The sequence below is a fragment of the Hypomesus transpacificus genome, chromosome 4 (genome assembly GCF_021917145.1).
Source record: "Hypomesus transpacificus isolate Combined female chromosome 4, fHypTra1, whole genome shotgun sequence".
NCBI lineage: Eukaryota > Metazoa > Chordata > Actinopteri > Osmeriformes > Osmeridae > Hypomesus > Hypomesus transpacificus.
In genome coordinates this window covers 498406-521066 of record NC_061063.1, presented here as the reverse complement: position 1 = coordinate 521066, position 22661 = coordinate 498406, and the positions used below count along the sequence as shown (strand labels likewise).

The 22661-nt window shown below is 50.6% G+C and overlaps 1 protein-coding gene across 1 annotated transcript in view; it reads left to right on the top strand.

The window, feature by feature from the left end:
* Positions 1 to 22661, top strand: part of rims2b (regulating synaptic membrane exocytosis 2b) — a 52834-nt gene continuing 30173 nt past the window's right edge. The window contains exons 1-6 of the mRNA XM_047019593.1: positions 1 to 175; positions 6191 to 6401; positions 9685 to 9899; positions 14228 to 15018; positions 20876 to 21090; positions 22458 to 22577. Of these exons, the coding sequence (XP_046875549.1) occupies positions 9 to 175; positions 6191 to 6401; positions 9685 to 9899; positions 14228 to 15018; positions 20876 to 21090; positions 22458 to 22577 (1719 nt within the window). The 5' untranslated portion in view covers positions 1 to 8. The remainder of the gene's footprint in view (positions 176 to 6190; positions 6402 to 9684; positions 9900 to 14227; positions 15019 to 20875; positions 21091 to 22457; positions 22578 to 22661) is intronic.

The window sequence follows — 22661 nt, the reverse complement described above, 5'->3', positions numbered from 1 at the left end:
GTCTAAAGATGTCAGCACCGCTCGGGCCACCGGGCGGGCCTGCCGCTCCGGTAACCGGTCAAGGCGAGCCGGACCTACCGGACCTAAGCCATCTAACGGAGGAGGAACGGAAAATCATCCTCTCTGTCATGGATAGACAGAAGAAAGAGGAGGAGAAGGAACAGACCATGCTAAAGTAAGCCATTTACGCTGTCAAGGTGTGTTTGCGTGTGTGTGTGGTTTTGTGTGGAGAAGCGGGAGTGCTGATGGTTAGCCGTGACACTGTGCCGCAGCTCAAACTCGCGCACAACGGCAGGATGATAGATCTAGACTCGCGACGTCTCTGCTGTGATGGTCTCTACCACCGCAAACGGTCTCAGCTCATTGACAATGATGATTTTTAAAGCCACCCTAGGGATCAGTGAGGGAATGTTATCCCTATCGTCTGTCTGTAACAAGCACGGTCACTGTCCGTGTTGACATTAGGCTTGCGAAGCCTCCACTGTAATCTGAGCCAAACATGGAGGCGCGCGCAGACGTCGCACGGATAGACAGCGCGCGCTCCGCGCTCGGTTTTCTCATGCTAATACTTGTACGTCGACGGTAGTTTTAGGAATAGAGATGAGAGATTCTTTTTTTCTTGTAGTGGAGGGCTATCCCCTTGTCCTGCTGTCAGTGCACCGCGGCCTTGCTGGCTAGCCGCCTCTGCCGCTTTGGGTTGGGTTAGCAGTGGGCGCCATCTTCACAGACACCAGCCTATCAGATGGGCTTTTAGTAGAGATTAGTGGCCGTTTAAACGAAACAGTCATAGTCGGTAAGATCAGACGTGAAATGTGACTGATGTCCCCGCATCGTATTGACGTTCATGATGTCAACGCGCTCCCGGTAGCGTATGGGCTACCTGTCAGTAATTTCGCGTCAGCCGTCTACTTTCAGCACCCAGGAACTGTCCACTGTTTCTCGACAGATAGCGCTGGGGATTTTTTTGCAGTAGGCTATACAGGCAAACTAGCGTGTCACGACCAAGCCTGATTTGCGGGCAGCGTGATAAAACTATTGAACGTTTTAGCCAGTAACTGTACCTTCAGGTGTGTGGCTAGTGAAATACGATGCATTCTATACACCCATCAGCGGCTTGAACGCGAGGGCTGTAAACATAGAGATATTTGTATATATAGATATAAAGAACCTAGATATTTACATGGTTCGCTGTTATAGCTGAGTTAAACGTCATTCAGAGCTGCAGAATTAAGTATTAACCGATTTACATTTCTAGTTATAGCCTCAAAGATATAGGCTAGCATTTTGCCGAAGGCAAGACTTGATTTTTAAATTGGTTACTTGCTAGTCATTTGATAGTAGGATGAATACGTATTGTAACAATGTACAGACATGTCAATCTCCCAAAAGACGTGATTGCCATTTGGTAATGAGGATTTAGTTGTGAACTCCGAAACATTGACTCCATAAGTGTCTCATGGAGATGCCCCCCCCACCCCCCCCACCCTCCAAACACACACACACACACACACACAAACAGAACCACTTACATGCACATACATAAACTCACACAAACAAACGTACATGAGGACACACACACAGATACTCATTTCTGTCTTCTTCAGAGAGCAAGCCCTTCTGAGACCATTGTGCTTTCACATGCAGTTTTCCCTCCACCCTGAAGGTGGCACTGTCTGTCTGTCTGTCTGTCTGGGGAAAGAGCCTGTCTCTGTCTGTGCAGATAACCTGTCTGTCTATATGGGGAAATAGCCTGTATAGGGGGGAGAGGAAAGAGGAGAGAGGAGGGAGGAGAAAGGAGGGAGAAGAGAGGAGGGAGAAGAATAAATTACAGGGAGGAAAGAGGAGGAGAAAAAGATCAAGAGAGTAAAGAGATGGAGAAGAGAGAGGAGGAAAGGAGAAAAGACAGGATTAGGGAGGAGAGAGGACTGGAATGGTGGACCAGGGTTAGGGGTCAGAGGTCAGAGGTCTGTGTCAGACTGTGTCCCTCTGCCCTCAGCAGTGCCCTAGCACCCTGCCATCCAGGAAGCAGACAGCCTGGTCCTCTACTAGCCCCTGGGGGGCTGAGTTGATCCTCACACACAACTGTTTATACTACCTGGTAACATAGCCCCTCCCCTCCCGCCGCCCCGCCCCTCCCCTCCCCGCCGCCCCTCCCCTCCCCTCCCCTCCCCTCTCCTCTCCTCTCCTCTCCTCTCCTCTCCTCTCCTCTCCTCTCCTCTCCTCTCCTCTCCTCTCCTCTCCTCTCCTCTCCTCCCTTTCCTCTCCTCTTGAACTAGCAGGACCCACCTCCCCAAACGCTTACACATTCTCTAACACACACATATTGTACACACACACATTAACACTCACACACTCTTGAACACACACACACACACACCTTTGGTCTCCTGAGCTTAATTATTCCCCAGATCCAATTAGAGCAACAGCCTAGGAGGGCTAACAGGCTAACAGAAGGCTTATTAGACCCCCTGCTCACCAGTACACACACACACACTCATACAAGCACACACACAGATACACACAGACACACACACACTTACACACACTCATTGTCTCTCTTTCTCTCTCTCTCTCACACACAGCCACTCACACACACTATGTCACTGTTGCTCTCTCTGTGTGTGGGCTAAGAGGGAGTGTCTGACTCCAGTGAAATCAGCAGCAGTGAGAGAACTGGATGGGACCAGACCAGACACCTTATACATTTTAGCAGATGTGGGTCACATGACAGGAGTGGGTCACATGACAAAGGGACAGGGCTCGGTATGGTTTCCATTGCCACTGTATGTGTGCGTGTGGATATTTGTGTGTGTGTGTGTACTGCAGGGGGTCTAAGCATTGCATCATGGACCTCATCCTCAGCAGACAGTCCCTGGGAAATCCCATACACCTGCCCAGGGCCTCGACCCCTACCAAAATACCCATAGTGTTTGTATGAACAATAACAACATTGTTTATTTGGCAGATGCTTTATCCAAAGCAACACAGGGGGTATTTGAACCTGTGATCTTTTTATCTGACAGCAAATGCTCCACCACTGAGCTCCACCCATCCCAGCTCTGAGTAAAGACAGGAGACTGACTTCTAGATGGTTCTGTGGTGGTCTTGTCAGTAACCCTAACCCTAATGATCCTTGACAGAACATTGTAAGGTATTCTGGACAGAAGGTTCTAGATGGACTGATGGCAGGTTTTCCAATAAGAGCCCATGGAACAGGATTGCCGTTCATCCCATTTACATTCTATTCATTTTGCAGATACTTTTATCCAAAGCGGCATAGAAATATGGCTTCTAGAAAGTACAGCATAAAGTCAAGGATCAGAAATCCATAAAGTTCTAAGAGTGGTTCAATGGTCAAGTCTACATTACCTAGACACAGTGCAAAGTAACCACATCTCAGCTACCAGTCACAGTGCAAAGTAACTATATCCCAGCTACCAGGAACAGTGCAAAGTAACCACATCTCAGCTACCAGGCACAGTGTGAAGTAACCACATCTCAGACACCAGACAGTGCAATAATAACAACTTCTTCTGTGGTCCAATAGAGACAGCAAAGCCGGGTCACACCAGAGCAACACCACTTCCCTTTCATTCACCATCGCTATTACTATATCCTTATTATTTCATCCTTCGTCTTCCCTCTTTCCCTCTTTTTGGTTTTCTCCCTTTCTTTCTTTCTCTCTCTCTCTCTCTCTCTCTCTCTCTCTCTCTCTCTCTCTCTCTCTCTCTCTCTCTCTCTCTCTCTCTCTCTCTCTCTCTCTCTCTCTCTCTCTCTCTCTCTCTCTCCCTTTCTCTCTCTCTCTCTCTCTCTCTCTCTCTCTCTTTCTCTCATACATACCTTATTATCATCGCCGTCACTTAAATATGATTTGTTGTTGTTTTCTAACTGTGTCTTGTCATTTTAAGTCTGACAGTATTATGTTTTGTGTCTTGTATCACTTTCTTGTCTTTCTCTACAAGTGTCATCATTATGTTGTTTTGATGTCCTATGGTTTGTTGCTGCTGTTGCCCTGCGTGTCTGTGTGCTGAGCTTTGTGTGCCATGTCTTTATAGGGAACCTGAGGAACCAAAGCCACAATCCTCTCAGTAAGTACTCAATCTCCCAGAGTGCACTTGGCTTCGATTCCCCTTCCTGTAGCTCTGACATAATTTCCTGTGGCCCTGTGTCCTCTGTGCACTGAAGTGTTTCCCACCTTGCTGTTGTCCCCACGGCCCCCTGGCTAACTTCTGATCCTCTTCACCACTGCCTTCGTTGTTGTGGCTAGCTTTAGATTTAGCTTCACCTCTTTCCCTGTGCAAAGTAGCAAAAGAGCAATGTCCTCTACTGATGGCCCCCTCACCCAGACACACACACTTACACATACAAATACTCACACACCTATAAAGGCACACAGACACACATGCACATTTACACTCACACATTTACACTCACACATTTACACAAACCAATACAAATACATACCTAGACATACATAAGTACTGGACATATACACACACGCTCACATTCTCAGTGCTGCCAGCTTCACCCCGCTGTGCTTGTTTGAACAGGTGGAATCCCTTTAGTGGGATCACTGAGCTGGTAACTAACGTTCTCCAGCCCCAGCTGTCAAAGTCCCCCACCGAGGACCCTGCCAAGACGTGAGTATACTCCCCCAGCTAGCTCCCCGAGCTAACGTTAACTCTGCACAGCTAGCTCCCCAAGCTAACGTTAACTCCCAAGCTAATGCTATCTTCCTGATTTAAAGCTAACTTCATAACATAAACTTTCCACACCTAGATGCCCAAAATAACGCTAGCTTCCTAAGCTAATGCTAACTTTCCACAGCTAGCTCCCCAAACTAACACTAGCTCCCCACATCTAGCTCCCTGAGCTAACACCTGCTCCTAGCACTGCATAAGTCTAGTCTTTACATCCATAGGCTAACGCCGCACAGCACAGCTAGCATTAACTCTCTGACCTAAAGCCTACCATGCCTACGCATCTGCAGGCTAATGTAACACAGCACAGCTAGCGTTAGCTTCTTGGGCCTTAGCACTGCAGGCTACCACAGCGCAGCTTCCACACACTTTAAGTGGATGCTGACTCAGTGTTTGACAGTAGAGAGGCTGAGCTCTGCAGAGCAGTCTACACTGACTGATGATCATGGCGATGAATGATGATGATGATGATGATGGTACTAAAAGATGAGTCGGCTACATCTTTACACTCCCGGTTCCTCGTCTTGGCGAGAAAGAAAAGAGTCTGACCCCCCCCCGCACCACCACCACCCCAGCTTCCTGTCGTTAAGTGTTTCCTGTCGTTCTTCAGCGCTGATACAGACATGTCTGATGCTGAGGTGTAGGATGGGTACAAACCCTCCACCTGACCCCTACCTGACCCCTACAAAACATCCCACACATCAGCCACACTCGCCTCAGACACCTGCTGACGATGCAGGAGAGGAGGATGAAGGAGGATAGGAGGAAGGGGCGGGAACGGAAAGAGAAGGAGAGCAGAAGAGAGGTGTTGAGTGTGACAGTGAGGAGAGGAGGATGTAGGAGGAGAGAGAACTGAAAGTGGAGGAGTAAAGAGGAGAGTGAGAGTGAGGATGAGGAGCAGGGTAGGGCAGGGGTGGAGGGGGACAGAAAGACTCTCAGATTAGTTGGATTATTCATTGTGATTATGATGAAGGGATGATTGCCTTGGAGGCCTCGTCAAGGATGGTGACCCTGCTGACGCTGCCCTGACTGAGGGCCAGGTAGGGGGGACGGCTCAATCCGACGAGGGGCCTGTCTGGCTGGTCCTAGACCAGGATCAATACATGAGGAATGAGACACCAAGGATCCTTTGAGTATTTCGCAAAAGTAAATTGCTCATGGACAGACTTGGGGGCAAGGTATGGCTACATTTGGCCACTAAGTGGATTCATGTCTACGTAGTTTGCTGTTATCATGTATAATTTCACTAGATTAAAGAGATTTTTAAAATAAATTGTGATAATGTGGATTTTCATTCGCATATTCTGTTGGTTTTAAGGCTGAGTCTTGCCTCAATATCCTCCTATCTTCTCTCCTCACTTCTCATTGGACTAGACAGTTTGAGGTTCCACCCCTCAGAGCATCTTGTCCATTGAGAAGACACAGAGAATGTCAGGAAACATCTGAAAAACCTTGAGTTAATTTCCTCCTTTTGCTTTTACCCGAAACAGGAAGTTACATCAGCAGTTTGAGATGTACAAGGACCAGGTGAAGAAGATCGGGGATGAGGCCCCGCCCACCCCGGGGCCGAAGGGGGACTCTCCTATCTGTGGAATCTGCCACAAGACCAAGTTCGCCAACGGATGCGGTCAAGTCTGTTCTTATTGCCAAACCAAGTTCTGCGCGCGGTGTGGGGGGCGGGTGTCCCTGCGGTCCAATAAGGTGAGTCCTGCTGTGGCTTCTAGCCAATCACAGCAGTGCACGAGTTAAGTTCCAGAGAAGGTTTGAGGGAGAGCTACTCTTGGGCCGTGTTTCAACACTTCTGCCGTGCTTCCTTCCTGACTCCTATCCTTCCTGTCTTAAAGCTACGGGTCACTTGAGGGAGGTGCATTATGGGTTGGAACATCTAGTTCCACGAGAGTGAAGTGTATGTGTGTGAGTGTATGAGTACCAGAAAAACGTATTTTACAAAAACGCAAGTTGAAGCGATAATTTGATGTTCAGAATACACATCTTTGTAGGTCACTAGGAGAGGAAATGGAGCGGGCGCTGACACATAGGTAAGGGCTCACCCCAGTTGTCATATAAGTAAATGCAGGAAGAATGTAGAAAGTGGATGACAGTCTCTCCTCTCAAGTGTTTGATTGAGATCTAATGGTAGCTGTTTAACCTTTTAAGTTTGTTACATAACATTTTGTCATTAAGCAGACACTCTTATCCAAAGAGACTACAGTAAGTACAGGGACATTCTCCCTAGGGTGAAGTGCCTTGCCCAAGGACACGTCATTTTGCACGGCCTGGAATCGAACCGGTAACCATCTGATTAATAGCCCGACTCCCTAACCGCTCAGCCGCTATACAGTGAGCCAGAGAGAGAGAGAGAGATAGACAGAGAGAGACAGAGAGCAGGTGACTAAAATAGAGCGATCCCAGGGTGCACCTCACTGTGAGTGTCAGTTCGTGAATGGGACGAGTGGAGCTCGAGCTGGGTCAGTTGTCTACAGGCCGCGGTCTCAGGTGTCGTATGCATAGCGGCCCCTATGCTTGCTCCCGGTGTAGATAGACACCGTGCCCCACCGATACGGGATTGGGTTGCCGCGCGCGGTCCTCGTTGACCAGATTCTCTTTCAGGTTCGGGCTAGTGACGTCAACAAGCACGAGTCATGAACACATACACGGAAATTGCGCATGCTCTATAACCGTTGTTTGACAGCACAGCAGCCATTGTTATTTTCATTTGACTACGGCCATTGATATATGTAGAAAAGTGGACAGTTTTAGTGTGTTAATCCTGTTGTAAAACATCAACTTTGGTCCTGGGTTTCGCTAACCCTGAAGCGGGGCGTCGTTTCTGGCGGCTGGTGTGGAGCCCGCTGGAAGGCAGTTGGCGGGGAGCTGTCCTTGGTTCTGAACAGTACGCTCACGCTCAACGTTCAATTTTCATAATCGACTGATCGTTATTTCAGTTTCTTCTGCGCCAAAATGACGTTTCACGGCATCACTATGGGTATGATCATCTTATTTTACATAGACGTGGAGATGTTAGCTAACAGTTCTTTTTTCTCTTCGTTGTGAGAGCTGATCTTTTAGGATCTTTACCCCGCACGAGAAGTGAGAGCAACACCGTATATTGACAGCTAGTTATCTACAGTGTGTGTTGCACCAGAAATAGCGACTGCAGCTTAGCAAACCATTCTTCCCCTCCTTTCAGTTCGGCGAATGTAGTCAAATCCCAATTTTGTGGGTTTAGTTAGATTAAAAGGGAGCCATGCTAACTGTACTAGATGCAGACGCTGTTTGTTATTCTGTCTTTCTTAACCGGTTTGGGGTCATCTTTGTGTGTGTGTGTGTTTGTGTTGGGGCCACTGCTGAGGTCAGCTGTAAGCTGCAGTATCTTCTTGCCAGCACAGCTGCATGTGTGTGTGTGTGTGTGTGTGTGTGTGTGTGTGTGTGTGCGTGTGTGTGTAAAGAGGATGCGTGTGTATTCATTGTCTCGGGCTCCACACACAACGAAACATATAAAAACAAGACATAACACATGTAAAAAGTCTCATTCAAAATGTGTTCAAGACAAGTTCAAAAAAACAAACAACAAAAAACATTGCATCATCAAAATGCATTCCATCACAGTTGTTCAGCTTCAGGTTCATCAACGCTGGGGCAATCCTTACCATATTTTTGTATCGGTCTCTCACGTCGTTTATTTGGTATAGTACAGACAATTTGGCAGATGACTTCAACATACATTCCTCAAGAAGCTCATTCGCTTTCATGCCAACCTCTCCTCTATTCGGAGCCATGAGAGACTGGCTCACTTTCTCTCCCTGCTGATCCTCACACCTAACAAACAGGGCAGAGTGAGCCTCGCTGCTTTATCTGGAGCTATTTGGAGCTCAGACAGATCTGTTTTGGATGCACCCGACCACACTGCTGAGCAGTAATCAAGGGGAGATCAAACCAGTGCCTGGATCACTCGCACTGGAGGCAGGGCGGAGAAAAGAGGAACCTCTTCCAAATGCATAACATCCCCTCTGACAGATTTTCTTTACGATATTTTCAAAATGTTTCTCCCGTGACAGCTGCCCGTCAAGTGTGTCCCGAGGCAAATTTACCTCGATGTCTGTGCCTTTGAGTCATAGGCCCAGATGATTATCGTGATTAGTGGTCCTAAACATCACGTACACATGGAGGTGTGTGTGTAAACTGGATGTGTGCGTGTGTGTGGAGAATATGTGTGTGGAAAGAGAACGTGTGTGTGAAGTGACTGGGTAGGCCTATGTCTAGGAGGGAGAAGGAGAGATGGAGAAAAAGAAAGACAGAGAAAGAGAGAATTTGTGGGCGTGTGTGTGTGAGAGAGAGGCAGAGAGAGACAGAGAGAGAGAGAGACAGTCAGAGAGACAGAGAGAGACAGAGAGAGAGAGAGAGAGAGAGAGAGAGAGAGACAGAGAGAGGGGCCCAGCACACCTCTCCGCCTTCTGTTTATCTTTGTAACTCCTGTGAACACAGCTGACTCAGCAGCCTCTGTCTGGGATTTACACTCTCCATCTCCTTCCAGGTTGTGTATGTGTGTGTATGTGTGTGTGTGTGCATGGAGTGTATGTGGGTGTGTGTTTGTGTATGTGTGTGTGTAGGAAGGTTAAACTGTCTTTCTGCTCTTGTCCACATTCCAGGTAGTATGTGTGTGTGCATGTGTTTCTGTGTGTCTAAAATGTATATGTCGAAGCTTGTGTGAGTGCGCGTACATGTAGTCACCAAGGGAACGGGGTAAATATTATGTTAGCATAGGGAACGGAACAATTAGGATATTACTATAGGAACTGACATAAATAATATAATATTAGCATTGCGACTAAGGGATATTTAATGTTAGCATGTTAATATGCTTCATGACGCAAATGGTTAATGGCCCCCAAATGAGCATGCTAGCACACGGTCTGAGAGTTAGGGCTAGCATGTTAGCATGCTTCGTAGCACTAACAAGGTTGTTCCCCCCCTCCCCCTGCAGGTCATGTGGGTGTGCAACGTCTGTCGGAAGAAGCAGGAGATCCTGACCAAGTCGGGGGCGTGGTTCTACGGCTCAGCCCCGCGACTGGGTGGTGCTGAGGGCCCACCGGGGGTCTCCCCAGCCAGGCTGCAGGGGCCGGGGGGGGCCACAGGCTCCCCACTCAGGAACGGAGCCACCCTGAGGAACTCTGGGACACAGGACGGCCCGGCCGACAGGTACCCTCTGTTTGTGTTCTCTTTCGGCTGTGTGGGTTTCTGTTTGGGTTCTGCTAAGGTTCTGTGAGGTTTGTTATAAGTCCTATTCAGGTTGTCTGGGGTCTACTAGGGCTTTATCAGGTTTGTTTTAGGTTCTGCGGGTTTCCATCTGGGTCCTATTAGGGTCTGTGAGGTTTTATCTTTTCTGCCATCTGTATTGGTTCTATGGGGATCTCAATGGGTTCTGTTTCGGTTCACTGTTGTCCAGGCCTTGGTACTGCAGTAGCTCTCTTGTGGACACTGAAGCTATGGACTTGTTATTCCTATTTGGGTTTGGATGTAACTAGAATGAGTGACAACCTGGCCATGGTGTTCTACAGCCAGGGAGAATCAGTGAAAGACACACAAATACGTATTCCCAGCACCTTCGCCTTTCTGCCCCTAGTGGGCGCTCCCCTCCCAACCAGGACCCAGGGCATGTGGAGCCAGCTAACCAGCCAGGTAATCCTCCAGGCCAGGTTAGGGTTATGTCCTCCCTCTCCTCCCCCAGACAGGAGAGCTGCTACTGGGCCTCATGTCTGGGTAGAAGCAGCCTGTGAGGTTTGGTCTGGATTGTGTTTAGGTTCTGTTTTCGTTCTTTTTAGGTTTGATGTGGTTCTGTGAGGTTATATCTCTGGCCTCCTTCATGATGTTCTCCCCCCAGGGCTGGAGGCACTATACAGAGGTTAACTACACTGTGTTGGGTTAGGGCTAGACAAGCAGATAGACAGGGCCCAGAGGCAGGCAGACAGACAGACAGACAGGCCAATGACAGACAGACAGACAGACAGCAAGCAAGCAAGCAGACAGGCCGGTAACAGACGGAGAGACATTTAGACAATCAGGGAGACTGGCAGACAGACAGACAGACTGGTGCATAAGCAGACAGGCAGATGGACAGACAGACGGGCAAGCAAGGGGGTGGATAGACAGTCAGACTGGCAGTCAAACAGACAGATAGGCAGGTAGGCAGGCAGACGGGCAGGTGGACAGACAGACAGACAGGCGTGTTGGTGGACAGACAGACAGACAGACAGTGGTACACAGAGTGGCAGGCTCCTGTCTGTAATCACCTAAGCATCCTAATCCTCCTTGCAGGCTAAAGTCTCGCTTGACCTCCAGCTATATACAGCCTGCGATAACAGCATTAAACACTAACGCCACCGTTCCTCCCCCCCCCCTCCTCCTTTCTCCTCACCTCTCCCCTCCCCCTCCTCCCTCCTGCCTTCCCACAAGCCTCTGCTGCCGTGCTCGGCCCCGGGGAGCAGCGTGAGCGTGCTAGGTGATGTCGTTTCCTGCGTAGGAGGGGAGAGGGAGGGAGGGAGCGAGGGATAGACAGAGGAAGGAAGGGCGAGGGGAGGGAGGAGGGGGAGGAGGGGTTCGTCACAGACACACTGCCTCTGCTGCTGGCTGAGAGAGAAACGAGAGGGAGAGGGGGAGCGAGAAGGAGGGAGGGAGTGAGAAGGAGGGAGGGAGTGTGTATAAGAAATACAAAACGATAGAGAGGGAGTGAGAGCGAAGGAGTGCGTGTCGGAGTGTGTGAGAGCCACAGAGAGGGAGCGAGTGGAGGATACATCTGTGTGCCGGAGTGCGTGCGTGTGTGTGTGTGTGTGTGTGTGAGAGCGAAACACAGAGAGAGACTGTGTGTGTCTGAGTGTGTGTGTGTGGGGGGCAGAGAGAGCCACGCAGCGAGACAGCCTCGTTCGGTCGGTGGGCTTGTTCCTCTCGGAGCTCATGTGCGTTCCCAGAGGGCCGTGCAGCGTGGTGCGGTCTGCGGGGGCCTGATGCATCACCACCTCCGCCTCGCCGCCATCGATGGGCAGCGACTCATAGACAGGTACCCGTACCGGAGGAAGAGAGGGAGGAAAGGAGGGAGGAGGAGGAGGATGAGGGGGTGAGAAAGGGAGAGCAGAGGAGGGAGGGAAGGGGTGAGAAGAGGGATGAGGAGAAAGGGAGAACAGAGGAGGGAGGAGGAGGAGGAGGGGGTGAGAAAGGGAGAGCAGAGGAGGGAGGGGGGTAGAAGAGAGAGGAGGAGAAAGGCAGAACAGAGGAGGGAGGAGGAGGAGAAGGGGGTGAGAAAGGGAGAGCAGAGGAGGGAGGGAGGGGGGTAGAAGAGAGAGGAGGAGAAAGGCAGAACAGAGGAGGGAGGAGAGGGAGGGAGGGAGGGAAAAGGAGGAAGCAGAGGGATGCAGAGAAGAAATAGGGTACGTTATGGTGTTGGCATAAAACCAAAGACATTATTGCGGAGAGTGAGCTTGTGGTGTTCCTGTCAGTGTTAGCGAGTTAATGTGTGTTAACATGTTCCTGTGTATGTGAGCATGTTCCTCTGTGTGTTAGCATGATCTTGTGTGTGTCAGTGTGTTCCTTTCTTGGTTTCTTGGTGTGTTGCTATGTGTTAGCATGTTCCTGTGTGTGTTATGGAGTCTAAACGTGTTGGTCGGAGAGAGCAGAGGACAGGGGAGGACAAGAGAGGACAGGACAGGAGAGAAATCCTATATTTTTGTCTAGTCTGAATGTCGAGGATGAATGAGGCGGTTGGTTGTGGGTTGGGTGTACAGGCTTGGCTGGTGGTAGAGGGGTACAAGCTGGTGGTAGAGGGGTACAGGTTGGTGGTAGAGGGGTACAGGCTGGTGGTAGAGGGGTACAGGCTGGTGGTAGAGGGGTACAGGCTGGTGGTAGAGAGGTACAGGCTGGTGGTAGAGGGGTACAGGCTGGTGGTAGAGGGGTACAGGCTGGTGGTAGAGGGATACAGGCTGGTGGTAGAGGGGACAGGCTGGTGGTAGAGGGGTACAGGCTGGTGGTAGAGGGTACAGGCTGGTGGTAGAGGGGTACAGGCTGGTAGTAGAGGGGTACAGGCTGGTGGTAGAGGGATACAGGCTGGTGGAAGAGGGGTACAGGCTGGTGGTAGAGGGATACAGGCTGGTGGAAGAGGGGTACAGGCTGGTGGTAGAGGGGTACAGGCTGGTGGTAGAGGGGTACAGGCTAGGCAGGTGCTGTGTGATATATGGTTCTATAGATTCTGCTGAGAGTAGAAGATTCAGGGTCCACTGCTTCCAGTGTGAGAGGGAGAGGGAAAGTGAGGGAGGGAGGTGGGGAGAAAGAGAAAATAGGGACAGAGGGAGAAACAGAACGAGAGAGAGAGTGGGAGAAAACAAGAGGGAGAGAGAACAGGAGGAAGTGGTGGAGAGGGAAAGAGAAAGAGGGAGAGTGAGAGGGGGGGGAGAAAGAGAGAGAGAGGAAGAGAGAGCGGTAGAGGAGGAGGAGTGAAGAGGAAGAGAGAGAGAGAGAGAGAGAGTGGGAGAGGAGAGGAGAAGAGAAAAAAGGGGGCGAGAGAGAGAGTATGAGCGAGAGAGGAGGAGAGAGTGGGAGAGAGAGAGTGAGAGGAAGAGAGAAAGAGAGGGCTAATAAGAGGGAGAGAAAGAGAGAGAGAGAAGAGAGAGAGAGAGTGAGTTGAGGAGGTGTGTGCGGTGATCATGGTTTGCATCAGTCCTGCAGGCACAGGGTGTTCTGAGCTGGGCTGACATTTGGCAATACACTGAGCTGGATGGGAAATATCTCTCTGTGTCTCTGTGCATGTATGGTGTGTGTGCGTGTGCGTATGTGTCCGTGCATGGGTGTGTAAGTGTGTGTTTATGTGTGTGAGGCGCGTGTGTAGGTGTGTACACAGCTACAGCCCCTTACAGCGCTGCAGGTCTACGGTACTACAGCTTAACTTATTTGTGCATTGGCAGGGTTGAGGCTGTGGTTGACATTTCTTCACAGCGGGTTTTTGGTAGAGATCTTTCTCTGGTCTGAGAGCTAGCTAATGCTACAGCTCAGCCAGCTAGCCATTGCTCAGCCCCCCCCCCCCCCCCTCCATGCAGCTGGTCATGTGACCATCTGTGTGTGTATGTGTGTTGAGGGGTTAAAGTAGGACAATACCTGTGTGTGTCTTGAGGGGTTAAGGTAAGACTGTACCTCTCTCTCTGTGTGTGTGTTTGTGTGTGTATTGGGGGGAAGTAAGAGAGAGAAAGGCAGAGCAACAGAGGAAGAGAGAGAGTGAGAGGAAGGTAACCATTCCGTCTCTAGTCTGGTCTGGTCTACCTGGTGTTAAACTGTCCTTAAGAACCCGAGCCATTTTTTATAACTTTTTTTTAACTTTTATAACTTATGACTTTTTCTCTTTCTTTCTCTGTCTATCTTTCACACAATTTCTCTCTCTCACACACACACTCCCTCTCTCTGTCTCCCTCGTTCTCCCCCCGTGTCTCTCCCCTCCTTCAGCCGGGTATGCTTTTGCACTGATAGGCCCTTGTCTCTGTGATTGACAGGAGGAGGAGCCCATCAGGTTCCAGGGATCCCAGCCACGCCTACAACCAGCGGGACTATGCCCCAGACGACTCCGGGATGCCTGTCTCCCCCGACTATCAACGCGACCCCCGCCACTCCCCCAGGGTTTCCCACGGTTACCGGGAGGGTGGCGGAGGCGGCGGGGGGCGGGCGAGGGCGGGCTACCGGGACGGGCGCGGCCGCTGGCGTTCCCAGGATCCCCTGGAGCAGGAAGTGGATGAGGCGGAGGCGCAGCGACGGCGCCAGGAGGAGTACCAGAGCCGTTATCGCTCCGACCCCAACCTGGCGCGCTGCCCCGTGAAGCCCCAGCCCTACGAGGAGCAGATGCGCATGCACGCACAGGTGGGCCGGGCGCGCCACGAGCGTCGCCATAGCGACGTGTCGCTGGCGTACACCGAGCTGGATCACCTCCAAGGCCACGGCCCCTCCGGGCCCCAGCCCCAGCCGCTGTTGGCCGGTCAGCGGTCGTACTCGGTGGACCGGACCAATCACAGCCCTCCGTCGCCTCGCCGGAGCCCTGTGTTGGGGGAGGGGCGTTCTACCCAGAATCCTCAGGGGCAGCAGCATCTGGACCCTAGCTCTGCCCTCCACAGGACTACAGATGGAATGGGGAGGAATGATTCGCTCAGCACCGACCAATCGGGGTTGAGGCCCCACCCCCAGAGGGGGAAGCGCATGGGGAGGCTGCATGTGATTGGCAGCTTCAGCAGCTCGGAGGAGGAGCTCGCCACCACGCCAGAGTACACCAGCTGTGAGGATGCCGAGATGGAGAGTGAGTGTCAGGGGCTGTGTGTGTGTGTGTTTGTGTTAGCCTGGTGTGTGTTTGTGTTTGAGTATGTGTGCGTTTGTGTGTGTGTGTGTGGTATGGAGAGATGAAGGCCTACCTCTCAGGTTTCATTGTGTGTGTGTGTGCGCGTTTGTGTATGTGCGTTTGTGTGTGTGTGGTATGGAGAGATGAAGGCCTCGCTCTCATGTTACTGTGTGTGTGGGTGTGTGGGTGTGTAGGAGACAGAGACAGTGTGCAGGGGGACCTTTTGAGGGATTTCTGTTTTCAGTACAGTATGTTGTTGTGTATTGTACGACGGATGCTTTAACTCAGGCAACAAATCTGCTCCTTATGCTTACCGTTTCTAATAGCAGTCTGTCAAGGCCGTCTGTCTTGTCTGTCTGCCAGTTTGCCTTTCTGTCTGTCTGTCTGTCATTGTCAATGTGTGTGAGATCACATGCTGGTTGCCAAGTAACCAGGAGGTGTGTGTGTGAGGCTGTGTGTTGGTGGTGTGTGTTGGTGGCCAGGTGAGGGACATATTTAGATGATGAGATGATCATCTATCATCCATGATGTGGTTGCACTATTGTTCTCTCTCTTCCTTTCTCTCTTTTTCTCCTTTCCTTCCACCCTCCCTCCCTCCGTCCCTCCCTCCCTCCCTCCCTCCCTCCCTCCCTCCCTCCCTCCCTCCCTCCCTCCCTCCCTCTCCTTCCACCCCCTCTATGTCTCTCCCTCCCTCTCCTTCCACCCTATGTCTCTCTCCCACTCCCTCTCTTTCTCTCCCTCTGCCTCTCTATCTTCTCCTGGCTCTGATGTTGTCAGAGCCTTAATTAGCTCAATGTGATAAGCCTCTTACTGCAGTTGTACAGGAAAGGAGAAGACAGCTAGTGACAGAGCATACCTTTATCTCTCCCTCTCTCTCTGCACTTCCCCTTTCTTTGCTCTCTCTCTCTCACCTTTTCTATTTTCCCTCTCTCTCCCTTTCTCTCCCCCTGATATCTCTCTTTCTTTCTCTCCCCCTTCTCTCTCCCCTCTGTCTCTCCTCTCTAACTGAGCGTCTGGCTGAGTTCAGAGGTGTCAGTTCAGTGTGTGTCTGTCTGTGTATGCATGTGTCCGTGTGTCTGTGTGTGTGTGCGTGTGTGTGTGAGAGAGAGAGAGAGTCTGTGTGTGCTTGTGTGTGTGAGAGAGCGAGAGCCTGTGTGTGGAGACAAACTTCGAGAATTAGATTCGTACACACATACACAGCTTCATGCACACATACACACACACACTTGCGTACACACACACACACGGTATGTGTTTGGCTGAGAGAGACTGCTATTAGAGGCTGCTGTTACAGGCTGTTTTTAGAGGCTGCTGTCAGAGGCTCGTATAAGAGGCTGGTATGAGAGGCTCGTGCGACTGATCTGTCCGGCTTTACCCAATCAGATGGGTCCCGGTAGAGGCGGCAGCCAGCCAATCAGAAAAGCCTTCAGGCGACCTCTGACAGACTTATCTGCTGGTCAGATGTCATTGGGCAAAGGCCATCTCGTCAGAGCTTACAGGACCTGATTGGTCCACACTGGCCCTGCTCCCTCCCACCCAGAGGAGACTAGAGAAGCAGTTACACAGAGAGCAGGAGAGGCTGAAGTCATCCACACCTCCACGCACCCCAGGACCATGCTCTTCACCAGCCCTGCCAGGAACCTCTGAGCCGGGCCGCGCGCCCCCAGGAGCCTCCCTCCTCACGGCCCCCCCCCGGAGAAGGAGCAGAAGCGGGCCTCGCTCCTGGACGAGTCCTTGCTTCTCTTTCCCACTCTGTTGGATTAGCTGGCCAGCTGGAATTGACTGGAGAGGAGCTGCGCTTGGAGATCCTGTTCGAGGGGAACCAGACCTCCTCTCCTCTCTCGGGTGGACCTGGACCCCTAGGAACCGGAGGAGCGGGAGGCGGAGGAGCGGGAGGAATAGCAGGAGAAGCAGAAGAAGGGGGTGATGTGTTGGGGATCATGTAGGCTGCCGTGTTAAAGCGGGCTTATAGAGAGGACAGGTAAGCTCATTACAGCGAGGCATGAACTTCCCTGCACCTCCCTGCTCTGACAGAGGAGGAGCGCCAGCACTCAGACACACACACACCCTCCTGCGCTCTGACCACCCTCCCATGGGGGGCTCCCAGTCCTGTGAGTACCAGGGTGGGTGTGTCATTACAGGGGTGTGTGTGTAGCGAGTTGTGTGTGTTGGAGGGGGTTAGAGGTTAGAGGTGGGCCATAGCATTTTCTTCTCCAATGAAGGTACCAGCTGCGTGTGTGAGAGAGAGACTGTATCTGAGGAGTGTGTCTGAAAGGTGTGTGTGTGAAGTGTAGGTTTGATGTCCTATTATGCAGCAGGTATGGAGGTGTGTGTGTAGTGTGAGGTGTGTGTATGTCTGAGGTGTGTGTGTGTATGTGTGTGTGTGTGTGTGTAAAAGGTGTGTGTGTGTGAGAGGTGGAGGTTGTAGGTTATCTTCACCAGTAACACCGTTTTGGCAAGCTAAAGTGGAGTGGTGGGAGAATGGAAGGATGGAGTAGTGAGAGTGGGAGTGAAAGAGAGATATGATCTCCTGCTTTCACATGTCACACACACACACACTTCAGACATGCCTTGCTGTTCAGGAGTGTAACAGTCTGCTATATAGACCAGAAGGCAAGAGTGACATGAAGGTTACATTAACTACCATGTAACTGCATAGCAACCCTTGACATTAAAGTTAACAACCACTACATAGCAACACTTTACTTTAATGTTACATTAACTACCACTACATAGCAGTATCTATAGTATCAACATTGTACATGCTTACACATTGCTATATAATTAAATGGTATTAAGAGTTAGCGGTAAAGGTTATTATAAAAGTGTTTAAAGGCAGAGTACGAATTAGAAGGCACAGATGGATGTATGGTAATTGTACTGAAGGAGAATAATTTAAACTACTAAATGGCTATTATATGTATTTCTTTGTAGTTACATGGTAGAAATTGTAACCTTAATGTAAAGTTTTGCAGGAAAGACCTTGCTTGGGCATTCTTTATTTAGCTAGTCTTCCAGCTAGCTATCACCGCTCACCTAGGATCAATCGAATCCTTTTATTTAATCCTTACATAAATACAGAGAGAGAGGGTCACTGTCTTTAGCTGAGTGGTGAAGTTTGGTCTGTAGACAGATAGGCATGCAAGCATGCAGACAGACAGGCAGACAGACAGACATGCAGAAAGGCAGACAGGCATGCAGGCATGCAGACAGACATGTAGGCATGCAGACAGACATGCAAACCGGCATGCAGAAAGACAGACATGCAGACAGACATGCAGACAGACATGCAGACCGGCATGCAGACAGGCATGCAGACAGACGTGCAGACATTCAGACAAGCATGCAGGCAGGTAGGCCTTCAGGCATGCAGACATCATGGAGGCAGACAGGTGTGTAGGTGTGCCCAGCCCTGGTTGAAAAGTGCAGCATCACTGTTAGAGAATCAGGTAGTCTTCAAGTCTGTTCCAGAACACCTTTGTGTGTGTTCCAGTGTGTTGAAGTGTGCTTGTGTTGAATAATTTGTTGAATTTGTGTGTGCGTTTGAGGTGGAGTGTTTATGTTTGCATTGGAGTGTGTGTGTGTTTTGGAGGGTTTGTGTCTGTGTTGGATATGTGTGTGTGTGTGTGTGTGTGTGGTTTGCGGCTCTTCTCAAATCCTATCAGGCTAGCTGTCCATGTCACCACAGACAAACAGACTATGACTTTTCATTGGCCAAGGAGTTGCTTACACACTCTACCTGCAGCCACCGGCCAATGCAGGCTAATGCAGACTAGCCAACCTGGGACTGACCCATGCAGACTAGCTAACCTGGGACTGACCCAGGCAAACTAGCTAACCTGGGACTGACCCATGCGGGCTAGCTAACCTGGGACTGACCCATGCGGGCTAGCTAACCTGGGACTGACCCATGCAGACTAGTTAACCTGGGACTGGCACATGCAGACTAGCTAACCTGGGACTGACCCATGCAAACTAGCTAACCTGGGACTGACCCATGCAAACTAGCTAACCTGGGACTGACCCATGCAGACTAGATAACCTGGGACTGACCCATGCGGACTAGCTAACCTGGGACTGACCCATGCAGACTACCTAACATGACCCATGCAGACTGGCTAACATGACCCATGCAGACTAGCTAACATGAACTGTGCAGACTAGCTAACATGACCCATGCAGACTAGCAAACATGAACAAGCAGACTATGAAAATCAGGATCTGGAAGTTATGTGTACCATTTCAGGGCTCAGAGAGACTAGTTCTGGTTGAACCATGGTTGATTGGGGTTGACCAGAGTTAAAGTTGACCACAGTTGAACCGCTTTTAGGGTTAATGTTGAATCAGCTCAAGGTTCAAAGAGACTGGGAAAGGTCAACCAGGGTTGAACAAGGGTTAACCCATCAAAAAGGTTCAAAGAGACTTAGGGAAGTGTACCCCAGTTGATCTGGGTTGTGTCACGGTTGAACCATCTCAAGCTTCAAAGACACTGGGGGAGGTTGACGAGGGTTATGGTGAACAGTTAGGGTTGACCAGGGTTGTGTTGTGGTGTAAGCAGATAAGCCTGAAAGTTATACCAGTTTAACCTTATCGTACAGGTGGACTATGTGGTCAACTTCAGGTCAAACAAAGGATGTTATATCAATGCAAGGTTGTTTGTGTGTGAGTATTAGGAGTGTAATGGTACACAGAAGTCACAGTTCGGTACGCAGTTTTTGGGTCACGGTTCGATATGAATTTGGTACAACAGGAATAAGCAACAAATCCCAAATGCTAGGTTTCTTTTCATATGACTTAAGTGCCACATCCTAAATGTTATATCAATCGGATCACAAAAGTCTTGTCTACAAGATGGAGATGCTGTATTTGAGCCAAAGTCCGATGAATCCCCGTTTCACATTTTGAGCAACGACAAACCGCCATTCGCTCTATCAAGCTAGCATGCCACATGCATTCTTAAACTCCCAGCACTTAAATAAGGACAGATGAGGGAACATTGTGCTGAGTTCTTGCCCATTTCATTTGATTGGCCTCATAATCGTTTTCCATTAAGTACAAGACTGACTCAGATGCATTCCTTGTCTGACTGCATGCACTGAACTGTGACGACCGTACTGTGACGGTTCATGCACTGTTACACCCCTAGTGAGTGTGTGTGTGTGTGTGTGTGTGTGAGTGAGTGTATGTGAGTGTGTGTATGTTTGCGTGTATGTGTTTTCTTGTTTATAGGTCTGTCTATGTCTGTCTCTCTGTCTCCCTGCCTGTGTGTTTGTCTGAAGCGCTTCTGTCCTGTTCTCACCTGTCCTCTGCTTTGCGTGTGTGTTTGGTTTGAACCCCGCTTGTTCTAGGAGACATGGATGGCCAGTGGTGGGACCATGCAACGTGGCATAGCGAAGCCGCGCACATGTCTATGGTATGACCCCGCCCTCCCCGGCGGATCCCTGCCATCTCCCATCTCTCGAACCTAACTCGCCCTACCATGTTTTTTGTTTGTTTTGTTGTTGTCATCGCCACCCTACGCCCTCCCCTCCCCCCCTCCCCCCTCCTCCCACTCCTCCTTCTGGCCCACCCCTCCCTCCTCCCCTCCTCTATACCCCATTCTCCTTCCTCCGCTCTGTTCTTTCCTATACCTACTCTTCCTCCCTTCCAACCTCCCACCCCTCCTCCCCTCCTCCCCTCCTCCTCCCCTCCTGCCTACTCCCCCTCCCTCCCTCCCTCCCCTCCTGCCTACTCCCCCTCCACCTCCCTCCTTCCCTCCTCCCCTCCTCCCCTCCTGCCTACTCCCCCTTCCACCTCCCTCCCTCCCCCCCTCCCCCAGGTGACAGTCAGGGGGCAGACAGGGAACCCCGTGGTCAGCAGGCCCTCCTGCTGGAGTCCTCCGACTCCCTGGCAGACAGGCTCAGGAGGATGGTGGGGCTGGGGGGGCGCTCGTTTGACGAGGACCCGGAGTGGTGCGAGCCACAGGTCAAAGACTCGGGCGTGGACACATGCAGTAGCACCACACTAAACGAGGAGCTTAGCCATAGTGACAAGGTACTGCTGGGGGGGTGGAGGGGTGGGTGGGAGGGCTGGGGAGGAGGGGGGGCGGGTGGGAAAACTGTGGGGATGGGGGGGTGGAGAGACAGGAGGATGGGGTGATGAAGGAATAGAAGTATGGAGGAAGATGGAGAAATGATGTCATCATGCTGGACACGAGCCCTGCATGCTCCCACTGAAGGGGCGGAGATAGCTATCTTGCTTCCTGTCCAGGGGGAGGGGCTTGCTACCTGTGCCTGGTTGCTATTGGCCTGTATGCCAGTGTGTCACAGAACTTCTTACTTCCCTTTCTCTCGTTTTTTTCTCCCTCTCCTTCTGACTTTTTACTTCTCTGTCCACCAATCATTTTTTTCTTCATTCTCTCTTTTTCTCTCTCTTTCTGTCTACCTGTCATTTTTTCTTTTCCTTTCTCTCTCTTTCTGTCTCCCTTCCTCCCTCTTTCTTCCTTCCCTCTTGTATCTGTATTCTTTCCTCTGTCTCTTCCTCCATCTCTTTCACACCTCTATCGCTTTCTTTCCCTCTCTTCTTCCCTTCCTACCTCTCTTCCTCTCTCTCTTGCTTCCCTTGCTCGTATCACGAGGTGGTGGTCTCAACTGGTTGGTATGCTCACACACCAAGGTTTCCTGTTTCCTCTTTCAACTGTCACCTTCCTCGCTTCCTGTTTGAGCTGTCATCACCACCCACCCTCCCCTTTCTGACTTCCTGTTCTTATCCACCTTCCCCTTCCTTACTTCCCGTTTCCTTTCCCCCTCCTCTTCCACACTTCCAGTCACCATCCACCCTCCTCTACCTCACGTCCTGTTACCATCCACCTTCATCTGCCTCACTTCCTGTTTGAGCTGTCATCACCACCCTCCTCCTCCTCCCTGAGACTATTCTTCATCTTGCTGTCTGACTGGTTCTTCTGCTGGACTGTCCCTCCCGTCTCCTAGTTTAGCTTTTATCACACCATCTGTCGCTTTAGATAAGAACCTCTGCTAAATGAATACAATCTAAAACCTTGCTCTCTAGAAGAACATCATCCACTGTTAGCTCCTGTCTGTCTCTCTCTCCTTTTCTGTCTTTGTCTTTTCTATATCTTTCTCTCTTTCTCGCTTGCTTGCTCTCTCCAGTACTCTCTTGCTTGCTCTTTCTCTTGCTCTCTGTCTCTCTATCTTTATCTACCCTCTCTTTTTCTTTCTCTCTATCTGTTCCTCTGTGTCTGCTCTACTGTCACTGCTGTGCTCGCACCTATATTTAGATCCATACCCAGTCTTCCAGTCTCTCCCCTCTCTACATTATGGGATGTTTGAAGTAGATCATTGCTATTATGGTATGTACTCTTGCCATGAGAGACGAGGTGTGTTGTCACTCTGGCCTCGCAGCACCCGGTGTCATGGCAACCGTCTAAAGATGGCGAGCGTCTGATTGGACGGATCCTGCTGAACAAGCGGATGAAAGACGGCACCATTCCCCAGGATACCGGAGCGCTGCTGGGTCTCAAGGTACGTCTTGACCCCTGACCTCTGGATCTGAAGCCTTAACCCCAGACGATGACCCCTGACCCCTGGACCTAAAGCCTGGACCTT